The sequence below is a fragment of the Lucilia sericata genome, unplaced genomic scaffold (assembly GCF_015586225.1).
Source record: "Lucilia sericata isolate MDLA Ls3-8-SP2 unplaced genomic scaffold, ASM1558622v1 Contig000595F_arrow, whole genome shotgun sequence".
NCBI lineage: Eukaryota > Metazoa > Arthropoda > Insecta > Diptera > Calliphoridae > Lucilia > Lucilia sericata.
In genome coordinates this window covers 193,792-207,310 of record NW_023994602.1, presented here as the reverse complement: position 1 = coordinate 207,310, position 13,519 = coordinate 193,792, and the positions used below count along the sequence as shown (strand labels likewise).

The following is a 13,519-nucleotide window of genomic DNA, read 5'->3' as shown; positions in this document are numbered from 1 at the left end:
AAAAAAAAGACACATTTTTGCAAAAAAGATTTATATTGATAAAAAAGACAAATTTTTGCAAAAAAGATTTATTTTGGAAATAGGTTTAACCGGAAAAAATCAGAATTAAATGTCTACCCAAACACAAGCAACAAGAAATATGAGAAATGTAATAATTTACACTGTAATTCAAAATAATGCAAAAAGATTCATGAAGATAAATAACTTGAAATTACGCCAATACAAGTGAATACTTTAAAATGTTGTATTCTAAAATATTTTTCTGGAACCCAATGCTTTTTTAAATTCCAAGTGATAGAAATATGTATGACGGTTAATTAACAAATTTTATTTTATCCTATACGAAATAAAGAGGATTTAAATTTTTATAATCCTTCAGGAGTTCTTGTTAATTTATTGAAAATATGTATTGAAAAAAATCAATAATATATAATTAAGACTTTCTCATCCTACTTTCTGTTCTTTTTATTTTTACCAAATTTTTAGTAATTTTGTTGTCACGTTTTTTTAATTAAAAAAATACATAAATTTCGAAAATATTATTGACAATTTATTCCAGAATTACAAACTTACGGATTTGAATATATCTCTCAATTCATTTCATTTTTCTCATATATATTTTTCCAAAAAAATCTTGGAAGTATGAGTTATAAACCTGACATCTATTCACCGAGATTTAAAATTATTTCAATGGAATTTTCAATATTTTTGTGACATGAAAACCATTTTTAAAGTGTTTTGAGGAAGACAAATAAAATTGTTTATATAATAAAAAGTAAAACTAGAAATATTATACTTTTCCTTCCGAAAACACATATAGGTTTTATACCATGAGCAACTAGTGCAATTAATAGAGTTTTAATGTAATTTTTGCATTCAGAAATATTTTAAAGTTAGAGACATTACATATTGCTAAATTTACAAAAATTTTGAAATAATTTTTAGCATTTCTGTTTATCTTAATACCACGGAACTTAATTTTTTACCCTACTCCACTATACTACGTTTGAGTTTACTAATCGGTTAAGAATCATTTTCTGAATCGATTAAGCCATGTAAGTCTGACCGTCTGGTAGAGGTTGAAATTTTCAAAACAATAAGCACGTATGCTTTTTGATCCAATGACAAAACCTTTTAAAAATGGTTAAAGTCCGTCCTTTATTTTACCTAGCCCCCATACATATACAAATGTATAAAGCCTTTCTCAGAAAATTAGTTTAAATATATCGGAACCAAGGTTCAATTCAACATAAATGCTTTATTACGAAAAATAAATCAAATTTTATACTCATATGGTCAACCACGGCAGAATATACTTTCTTACTTGTTATAAATTACAATGAATATCAGTTACAAATTAATATGAATTGTTCATAAAAACGCTTAAAACATTTTAGCATTTTTTTGGCATTTTAAAATCAATTTAGCATTTTTTCTAGCATTATTTTGGATGGGATTTAGCCGCAACATTTTTTGAGACCTGGTCACACTGATGACAAATGCATCGAAACCTCTTATAGTTGAATTTGACTTTCTGAGCTTAGTAAATCCACTTTCAAACTATGTATCTCTGAAGTCCTTAAATAGCGATTCTATAGAATATTTGTATATGGTCATGATTACGTCTATAAAATTATGGTAAAATTCAAAAAAGAAGTACAAATACTAAAAAGAAGTACATTTGCGTACTTCTTTAGGGGTTATGCAGTTAAAAGTACAATTACTAAAAAGAAGTACGCGTACTGCTGAAAACAGTACGTCTGGCAAGCCTAAATATACTTACATTGCACATAGGATTGGCTTGTCATGTTTTTTGGCCAAAACTGTAAAAATATTTTTTTTACTTGAAAATGTATGTATTAATTTGTGATTGATAAGTTTACATATATATATTTTCGTGTTTTTAACCTTTTGTGACTAATTAAAATATTGGAAGTATTTTTGAAACTTTTTATTTTTTAAACAAAAATAAGCTTTAAAAACAGCCCATTTGTAATTAAACGGGAAAGTCTAATTTAGATTTACTATATTTTTCTCAACACTTTTAACCATTTTGTTTTATTCTTAATTAAAGACCCTATAGAAACGAGCAACTTATAGCGAAACTAATTTATTGTAAATATTTCCAAATATTATGGCCCAAATACTGGTTTATATAGTTTTCTCAACACTTTAAATAATTTTAAATATTCGTAATATAAATCTTTAAAAAATTCAGATAATATTTTTTTTTAAATGTTGTTTAAGCGAAAACTGTGTTTAAATAATGCGTATTTTTTATTGAACGGGCTAGTTACGGCAAAATAAAATGATTGCAAATATTTCCCAACACATTGGTCTAGTTTTGATTTTTAATATTTTTTCAACAATTTTGATTTATTCCTTATTGAAATCTATATACAAATTGGAACCAAATAATTTTTTAATGAATAAAATATATCTCATATACATATTTTGTACATCAGAAATACTTTTTTATATTTAACGTTTCACAAGTAAAATCTATCAGGGCTGTCACAGAATTTCATTCCGATCAAAAGTGGAATTATCTTTCCTAATTTTCTTCTTCAAAAAAGGAAAATTACAATTTTTTCAGAATAAAACCACTTCACATTTTCAACGCACAGTGGGGCAGAATGGAAATTTTTTGGAAATAAATCTGGCATTTCTAAACGGCTGATCCGATCGGGATAAAATTTGGCGTGAGCGTAGCCAAGGAGTATTCGAGTTTAAGTTTTGAAGATGAACCCTGCAGATGCCCCAGGGACGGCGCTGTGGCGGCTCAAAGTAGGGTACCTACGACATGTAAAATTTTTAAACTCGTGCCATTTTTTTGTTTTTCACCCAAATACAAAGATTTTTATATTTTGTGAAAGCGCTCGACGATATCTTGAAAAAACATGCTTGGACATACTACTTATCTCTTATAATATCCGAGTTATAGGCATTTAAAAATTTAGTGATACAAAATTTACCATACCTTGGTCCGCCTTTTTTTGAATACCGGGCGTAATTTTGGACCAAATGGACTCAATTTTTTCTTGTTAGTTAGACAACGAAATTTCCAATAATATACAAAAAATTTCAATATTGTTTACAGATCCAAAAATATACGTTTTTTAATCTAAAAATTCAAAAAATTTTAGATTTTTGGCGTTTTTTTGCTAAAAATGTGTCTTAACTCTTTTATTAATAAAATAAAAATTTTATTAAGAACATATAACAATTTTATAGTTTTCTAAAAGGTATCTTTACGCAGAACGCTTTGGCGTAAAAAACTTGTCCTATTTTTTGAAAATGTTGCCACTGCGTCCTTCCGAATATGACCTATTTTTTATCAAAACTTCAACTTTGGGCGACATGTTCTAAAATCCCAAAGCTGGGATCAGAAAACTGAAAGCAGTTTTGGAAACCTCAATATGTTTTCTATTTACTCCAAAAGTATTTTCCCAGCCCTGAAAGAAATGTGGACCCTATGGGCAAAAAAGTAAAAAATCCCATTTTTGGGATTTTCATTCCTATTTTTGGGAATTGCGGGATGCCCTTTCACCTTTTTTTGCATATTCTTATTTGAAATGACAAATTTAACAAGCGTTGAAAATTTCATTGAGTTTTGTTCATAAATAAAGATTTTGTCATATATTACATATTTGTTTAATTTCTAAAACTATGATTTATATCAAAATTTTAATAGGATCGCAGATAGCTACAACAATTTAGTCCATATTTATCCCTTAATATCATTTTTTAGTTAGATATGGAAATTCTCGACCCTTTACAAAAAATTTCAAGCCAATATCTCAATTACATTCAAAAATATGTTCATTTAAACCTGTGTCCTTTAATTTCATCTTTTTCATATTTTAGTATTAAGTATGACAGAACATACATTTGGTGTTGAATAAAATATTTGGACAATTTTTAAAAATTATTTAGTTAATTATTTTATTATAATATTGTATATAAAATAAAAAAAATTATAATTTTATTACGAGCCACGCACAACAACACCTAAATCACCCCACACAAATTACCTTTCCCGCCCACCGAAATATAAAACACAATTTAATACAATATCATCAGTTAGTATAATAGCTTTTTTTATTTGAACTGTTTATCTTAAACATAATACAATTAATTCTTACAACCTACTTATATAGTTAATTCCTAACACTACTTATTTTCTATAAAATAATCTGTCATATCGGTATACATATCCAGAAGGTAATATAAGTCCTTTAAATCTTCCTTGTTTTGAGATGATAGAGTTTCATAACAAATCCATCTTTTTCGCATAGTTGAAAGAACAGGATCAGAAGATAGAAGTAAACTATTAAAAATATCTTCATTCTGTGATTGCCTGGAGCATTTTCTTGAGCTGAATAGTTGAACATGCTTAAAATCTCGATTCCTCGCTTCCTGGGCTTCTTCTGTTAACTCAGCAAGTGGAAGAATATTCGATTCAATTATTATTTGACCATGACACAATACTTTGTGTACTGTTGGTGTTAGTTCCCTCCATGGATACAGAGATACAAGTAATTTAGAAATTTCAGATGTGTATTCCCCAAATCGATTTTCATTAATTTTATGTTTACTATTCAGTGCCATTAAAATAGTTTTAACTCTTCGAAGCAACTCCTTGTCGATTCCAGTTATTTTTGAAGTAATTTCAAAATCACGAAAAAACCTTCTCGACGTATTACCGTCATTTGTACTACCGCAACTTGAAAGTGGTTTGTCGATGTTTAATCCCATCTGAACTTTAAATTCTTCTTGGATTCTGCTTTTTTCCGCAGCTCTCAGTTCTTTCAATTCTTCATTATTTTTTGTTGATTTAGTAGGATAGTTTGTTTTTTTTCCTGGATCGCCTTGTATGATGGTAATATATTGTGTCCTTTTTCATGCAGAGCTTTCCTTAATATTTGGTACTTATTTCGACTGAGACCCAGTTCCAACATAAGCGCTATTGCTTCCTCTTCAGTAAAATTTGATTATGATGTTGGAGTTGGTATACTTTCCACAATTCGCTTAAGTCGTTTTGGTGATGCATTAGGAAGAATAGTTGCAATATGTACGACATCCATATGTTGGTTTTCCTTTTTCAGCATTTCGTTAAATGTATCAGCAATTTCCTCATTTGAGATTGAAAAAAGTTTTTGTGTGACCCTCTTTTTTTTACCTTGAACATAAGTCTTCGTATGACTTGCAAGGCGCTCCTATTGATGTGTTGTAAGTTGAGATTTCCGTAGTAGTTTCCATCCAACTACAAAATTTTAGTCGAAATTACTTTTGATTTCCATCCACAGACTTACTTTTTACATCAAAAAGTTTTCAATTTTTGATATGCCTGTTTTGTCTACTTTTCTACTATATGTAGTTTTTATATAATTTGAAATGTCTTCAATTCTTTCTGGCCCTTTTGAAGATATACTCCATAAAACGGAACACAACTCTTCGTACTTTAATGTAATCTTCATTGTAGATTTATTAAATATGGTACTTAAAATCTGAGAAGTTTACTTATATACCAATTCTTGTCATTTCCGATACAGGTATTCCAAAGTAAAAAATTACGAATTGTCTACCTATTAACATTTAGGACTATATTACTATAACCTGTAATTCAGTCATTGATATTTCTTATTAGTGAATGAATCGAAATTATCATTACCTGTATATTTTTACCTACATGATCATAAACGAAACAGAACGAAATGATCTGTCGAAAAAATTTAGGTAAAAAATAGTTATAAATTTTTGAAAATTTAAGCATAATAGGACCTTTCAATTATAAGGATAAGCAAACAAATAGAAAATAGGTAAATATAAGATTTAAATATGTGCTGTCATATTTAATACTAAAATATGAAAAAGATGAAATTAAAGGACACAGGTTTAAATGAACATATTTTTGAATGTAATTGAGATATTGGCTTGAAATTTTTTGTAAAGGGTCGAGAATTTCCATATCTAACTAAAAAATGATATTAAGGGATAAATATGGACTAAATTGTTGTAGCTATCTGCGATCCTATTAAAATTTTGATATAAATCATAGTTTTAGAAATTAAACAAATATGTAATATATGACAAAATCTTTATTTATGAACAAAACTCAATGAAATTTTCAACGCTTGTTAAATTTGTCATTTCAAATAAGAATATGCAAAAAAAGGTGAAAGGGCATCCCGCAATTCCCAAAAATAGGAATGAAAATCCCAAAAATGGGATTTTTTACTTTTTTGCCCATAGGGTCCACATTTCTTTCAGGGCTGGGAAAATACTTTTGGAGTAAATAGAAAACATATTGAGGTTTCCAAAACTGCTTTCAGTTTTCTGATCCCAGCTTTGGGATTTTAGAACATGTCGCCCAAAGTTGAAGTTTTGATAAAAAATAGGTCATATTCGGAAGGACGCAGTGGCAACATTTTCAAAAAATAGGACAAGTTTTTTACGCCAAAGCGTTCTGCGTAAAGATACCTTTTAGAAAACTATAAAATTGTTATATGTTCTTAATAAAAATTTTATTTTATTAATAAAAGAGTTAAGACACATTTTTAGCAAAAAAACGCCAAAAATCTAAAATTTTTTGAATTTTTAGATTAAAAAACGTATATTTTTGGATCTGTAAACAATATTGATCTGAAATTTTTTGTATATTATATTTTGTTGTCTAACTAACAAGAAAAAATTGAGTCCATTTGGTCCAAAATTACGCCCAGTATTCAAAAAAAGGCGGACCAAGGTATGGTAAATTTTGTATCACTAAATTTTTAAATGCCTATAACTCGGATATTATAAGAGATAAGTAGTATGTCCAAGCATGTTTTTTCAAGATATCGTCGAGCGCTTTCACAAAATATAAAAATCTTTGTATTTGGGTGAAAAACAAAAAAATGGCACGAGTTTAAAAATTTTACATGTCGTAGGTACCCTACTTTGAGCCGCCACAGCGCCATCCCTGGGGCATCTGCAGGGTTCATCTTCAAAACTTAAACTCAAATACTCCTTGGCTACGCTCACGCCAAATTTTATCCCGATCGGATCAGCCGTTTAGAAATGCCAGATTTATTTCCAAAAAATTTCCATTCTGCCCCACTGTGCAACGTGGAATTGACAATAGTTTAAAGTTTTTAAGTTCTTATTGATTTATTTACAAGTTATAATTCCACTATCGATCGGAATGGAATTCTGTGCCAGGGTTGTATATTATCATCATTAATTTAAATAAGTAATATGTTTAATGTATTCCTTCCTAAAGCTAAAGCTGTTCAAAATTTCACGTGAAATTTTCAAAAACTTCATACAAAAAAAATTTAATGAAAATTTTATGAAAAAATGTTGCTGATTTAGTACTCTGTTTGTATTTTTAAAAAACATATTTTTTAAAATTTATGAAAAGTATTTTAGTTTTGTTTTATCGCGGTCTAATGTGTAGTAGATTTTCCAAAAAAAAAAAACAGAAGTCCATTTTAAAATCTTTAAAGTGTTTACTCAAACACTGCAGTACCAAAAAAGTGGTAAAGAAAAATGGTCCATACACACATAAGCAGATGACGGGAGTTACATCCATCCACTTTTGTCGTCTCCTCTCATGCGTAGGGACAATAAAAAAGCTTCCATTTCCTTTTTTGCAAATTGCACACCCCGTTTCGTAATTTGTAAATACAAAAACCACACAAAATTTAAATTTATTCACCTTTATATTTATTTTTACTTTTATATCGTAAACAAAAAGAAAAAAATATTTTTTTTATTTGACATAAAAATCTTTGGTTAAAGCTGTCCAAAGTTTCAACGTAAAAAATTTTGATATTTTCGTCCAAAAAGTGAGTTTTGTTTTATTGAATCTACTTTCTAAATTTACTTTGGTTTTAACCTTTACAACAGAAAACCACTCTCACACCGAAAATAACACAGGCCAGCGAAATGAAGGTTTTTGAAAACTTTTAAAACCAATTGGACTATTTTTAATGTATTTTTAGCTGCTGAAACCGAATCTGATATCTGATTTTTTTCTATCACCCACCATTTTCTCGCAAAATGTCAAAAAAAATATAAATTGAAACGCAGAAAAACAAAATCTTAAACAAGAAAACATCAGCCAACATAGATAAGCATCTATTCTTTAATGAAGAAGCCGGCAAATACGTGCAAATTTATCGATTTTAATCTAAAAATCATAAAGAAATACAAAATTTTCCAAAAAAAATTTCAAACATTTTTTTTAACAAATAGAAAAATAAAATTTGCTTAACAAAATTGCTAAAAGTTTGATATTGGATTGTGAAACAGCCGTCTGAAGGGTTTCCCATTTATGACTATACCACAAATCAGGATAAAAACTCACATTTAAGTTCATACAAATATATTTAACGTAATGACATGGTTTTATTAGAATATTTTCTAAACATTTGTTATTTTTTAAATATGTGTTTTGTGACACTAAATGATCGGAAGAATTTGTAATAACTTCTACAATTCTTGACGGATTTTAGTGTTTTATATCTTATGAATATATATTTCAATTATTTGCTGTTGAAATCCAAAAATAAAAATTAAGTGGTAAAATTTTTCCAAAACCATTTTTCACTTCAGAGCCGTGGCGCCACTAGTTAACTAGTCCTGTCGTCCGAAATTTGTACAGAATGCATTTTTATAACTTTAAGTCTAGACTCTAGAGACAAAGAATTTTATATTTGGGTCTCAAATATGCTGTCAAAAGGACTAAATGATGAAAATGTGGAAATTGGTGGGTGATACGACTTTTTTATTTCCATATTCAGAATCAGCACACCAAATAGTACTAGGATTAGTGGAAATTATTTAAAAAGTTTTTTTATCGCTGGCCTGTGCAATTGATATTTTTGAAAATTCATAAAACAACATGAAAGATATAGGTACATATTTTTATACCCTTCACCATCAGTAGTGATAGAGGGCATATATAACTTTGTCATTCCGTATGTAACACCAATAAATATTCATCTGAGACCCAACAAAGTATATAGTATATATTAGGGTGATCGACTCGATTTTTCAACCGGTTTTAAAACCGGGTTTTTCTCCTTTACCAGTGTCGGTTTTTTCTTAATGTTGATTTTTCGAATATCGAATAACCCGGTTTTTTCACTTTTTAAAACCCGGTTTCGAATACTTTTATTTGCTTTGTATTCAAAGATTATTTAAATTAAATTTTTAAGTAAATAATAATACAGCTAAATTTTAAAATTATTTGAGTCGAGGAACTAGCGTATATTTTTCTAAAGCTCCTTTGGTTAAACTTTTTTGATTTTCCTAATTAATTAAAAAAATTTATTTGTAAAATTGATAACTGTTTGATAAAATTTTATCAATCTTAAGATTATATTCAATTTACAATAATTAATTTACGGCTGAAATTTTATGGAAGTGTTGTCCTAAACAGGGCTTTTGAAATAAGCTAGGATTACATAGTACCTTATGTTTAACAGAAGTGTCCCACTTTTTTCCTAATTTTTTATATTAATGAAATAATGTAAATCAGACGACTAGATCCATAGTTATAATCTTTTAAACTGTTAAAAATAATTTCTGGCCATGTTTTATTAATCAAATTTAAACATAAACATTAAGTTTTTCAAATTAAAATATTTTTTTTTATTTATAATGAAAAACCGGTTAACCGGTTTTTTCTGAATTTGAAAAATATCAACCGGTTTTTTTTAAATGTCAACTATTCGAACTATTCGAAAACCGGTTTTTGGGAAATGTCGAATAATCGATCACCCTAGTATGTATATATGTATGGGTCCTTATCAAATTCTGAGTCGATTTAGATATGTCCGTCTGTCTGTGTAAAACACGCTCACGATAAAACAAAGAAATAGAATTTAACCAAAGTCACCCAAAATGTTTTTCATTTTCCTAAGTTGTTTGGTATTGAAAATTAACAAAATCGATTCTCATGGGGAAAAGTTATGAATCAAAATTTAAAAAAACTCCGAAAAAAATAAGCATTTTTAACATATTCTGATGTAATTCTCACGATAAAACGAAGCATTAAAATTTAACAAAATGTTCTTCATTTTCATAAGTTGTTTGGTATTGAAAATGAGCAAAATCGGTTCACATCGGGAGAAGTTATGAATCAAAATTTAAAACGAAAACTATGCAATATTATTCATTGAAAATCATCACTAAGCATGTAAAGCCCAGAGTAAGTTGTTGTTCAAAAGGTACTTAAATTTTTTATAATATTGAACTTAGAAACATAAAATTAAGCATGTAGCGCCAGCAGTAAATGAAAACCTATAAAATGGGACTTTTTGGCACTTTTTCGTTCTTCAAAAGGTACTTTTTGAATTTTCTATAATATTGAACCTAGAAACATGAAATTAAGGGTGGCGTGTCATAATGTCCAGTGTCATAATGTCCATAGACGTTATGACACACTAAATTGAGTCATAATGTCCATGAACGTTATGACAATTTCAAAAGTGTCACAATGTCCATGAGCAATGGGACATAAAGTCCATGGATTTCAAAGAGTCCATTTATCAAAAAAGGCTTAATTTAGCGAAGCCGGTGTTCGAAATACCCCAGAGTTTGAAACCCCTGCGCCCGGCCGAAGGCCGGCTATCCAGAATACTTTTTAATAGGAGTCCAAAATGTAACATACCCCAAATTTAGGGGCAATTATTTTCGGGATAAGAGTGTCCCATTCTTAAATTTTAAACAAACTTTCCAATACATGTGTGTTTTAAAAGTGTCACAATGTCAATGGACATTATGACACTTTAAAAAAGTGACATAATGTTCATGGACATTATGTCGCTTTATAGTCTCAATATAGTCTCTATGGACATTATGTCACATTAAATTAAGCATGTAGAGCCCGGAATAAATGAGAACATATAAAAGGGGGCTTTTGGTACTTTTTAGCTCTTCAGATGGTACTTTTTGTGTTTTTTATAATATTGATCCTAGAAACATGAAATTAAGCATGTGGAGCCCGAAGGTAATGAGAATCTATAAAAGGGGAATTTTTACTACTTTTTCGTTCATTAAAAGGTACTTTTTGAATTTCCTATAATAATGAACCTAGAAACATAAAATTAAGCATGTAGAGCCAGCAGTAAATGAGAACCTATAAAATTGGACTTTTTTAATACATTTTCGTTTTATAACTGGTACTTTTTGAGTTTATTATATTATTGAACTTAGAAATATGAAATTAAGTATGTAGACCCCGCAGTAAATGAGAACATATAAAATGGAACCTTTTGGTACTTTTTGAGTTTTATATTATAATGAACCTAGACACATAAAACTAAGCAACCGGGGACTTGATAGAATGAAAATTTAAAATGGAGTATTTTCTGGTACTTTTTCGTTCTTTAACAGGTACTTTTTGAATTTTCTATAATATTGAAGTTATTAACATGAAATTAATAAAAGAGGTCTTTGGGTACTTTTTCGTACATTGAATATATAAAATTAAACACTCAGTGTCCAGATTGAACGAAAATTTATGAAGGAGACTTTCTGGTCGTTTTTTTGTTATTTTACTAGTACTTTTCGAAATTTCTATAATATTGAACCTAAAAACATAAAATTGGATACGTAGCTTTCTGATTGTATAAAAATCTGTATGAGAGGAATTTCTGGTTGAAAACTAAACATACATTATCCTGATTAAATGAAAATCTATAAAAAGCCATTGTCTGGTACTTATTCGTTCTTCTTTTTTTTAATTTTCTGTAATATTGACTCTAGAATCATAAAATAAAGGGACTTTCATAGATTTTAAATAATGAACCTAGAAACAAGTATGAAAATCTATAAAAGGGGACTTTTTAATATTATACAAATTGTATATACATTTACAATAATATTTATTTTATTCAATTACGATAAGGGTACCGAAGCACACTGGCTATATCTAGTGCATGTATATTTTATAGGATAGTTATTTTTTGTGTTAACGGGTACATAATACATTTTTCTAATTTATTTTCCTGCAAATTGTAAAAATATTTGTTCAGTTAGAAAGGTTAATAAGACGATTATGTAGATAAGACGAAAAAGTGGAGATTATGCCAATAAAACAGCCCAGCTCTACAACAAAAAATACTTTAACAATAATTACTGGCTTACAAATACGAGTACAATTATGAAATTCGGTATAAGCTACTTTTATATTCACCCCTATTCTGAATTTCAATTCGAATCGAATTATTGTTCGTTTGGCAACTTTGGTATTCTGCATTTCGATTCGAAGCTCCGACACTAAAATAACAACTTAGAAAGACGTTGTTACAATCGTAATGCAGAATACACACAATCGTAAAGCATTGAAATAAAATAGAATTGCTTCTTCATTTTATTACGATTCCGTTTTTTGTTGGAATACACATTTTTTATCGTAGCGTAACTGAATGCGGAAACGTAATCGAAATACAGATTAGGGTTGATTAACGTAAATCTTCCTAATGAATAACAGGACGATAACTAACCCTACCTATAATTTCCCCTTCAGAAAGTTACTGCAATTGCTGGCTTAAAAATGCGATTCCAGCGATTAAATTCAATATAAACAAGTTTTTTTACAAAACAAAACCGATGTACAAAATTTCTCTTTCTTTTCTCTTTGTATTTATTTATATATCTTTTACCACTAAACAGTTTAGAATAAATAACATATAATTAAAGTCCACATTAATGAAAAATGGAATTCATATTTTCTTCAGGTAAAAATTAAAAGAAGTATAGATTTATCGGCTTCACATGCACTTATACCAGATGCCCGGCTTTCAAAAGATGTATTACCTGGTGGATATAAAATCGATTTACGACCAAACATGAAAGAAAATACTTTTACTGGAAGTATTAATATGAATTTAAGCTGGAGCGTCCCGACCAGAAAGATTTCTTTACATGCACACTTTGATTTGGAAATCAATGAGAGATCAATAAAGCTATCAAAGATTTCTTATAACTCCGGGCAAGTTATTTTTTAAATATACATATATATACATGTACCAACACAAATAATTGTTAAAATTGTTGTTATTTAGTGATGCAGATCCACAAATTGAAAATATACCAGTCCTTCGTGGCGACAGAATGCCCAAGAAAACAGTTTTTGTCATATATTTGAAAGATAAAGTAAATGAATGCACCCATTGTGAGTTGAAAATGGACTTCGAAGGTAATATATGGGAATCAACTGAAGGCCTTTTTAAGGGATCCTACAGCGTGGGAAACGAAACGGAAAAGATAACTTATTTAGCAACCTACATGAGGCCAAACAACGCTAGACGTCTATTTCCTTGCTTTGATGAACCTGGCTTTAAGGTAATGATGCGTGAAGTTTATATAAAAATGTTTTTATAATTATTATTTTTTTATAATCTTTTTTTCTACATTTTAAAGGTACCATTCACTGTTTCCATTTCTCGACCTCGAGATTATGTAACCTTATTTAACACGCCTTTACTTAGAACAGATGAATTGTAAGTTTAAATCTACAAAA

At 28.8% G+C, this 13,519-nt stretch overlaps 1 protein-coding gene across 2 annotated transcripts in view; it reads left to right on the top strand.

Moving 5' to 3' along the window:
• The window catches only part of LOC119606501 (aminopeptidase N), a 75,470-nt gene that overhangs the window by 54,491 nt on the left and 7,460 nt on the right, over positions 1-13,519 (top strand). For both annotated transcript variants that reach the window (XM_037960032.1, XM_037960033.1), the window contains exons 3-5: positions 12,735-12,988; positions 13,062-13,341; positions 13,420-13,499. In XM_037960032.1, the coding sequence (XP_037815960.1) occupies positions 12,735-12,988; positions 13,062-13,341; positions 13,420-13,499 (614 nt within the window). The remainder of the gene's footprint in view (positions 1-12,734; positions 12,989-13,061; positions 13,342-13,419; positions 13,500-13,519) is intronic.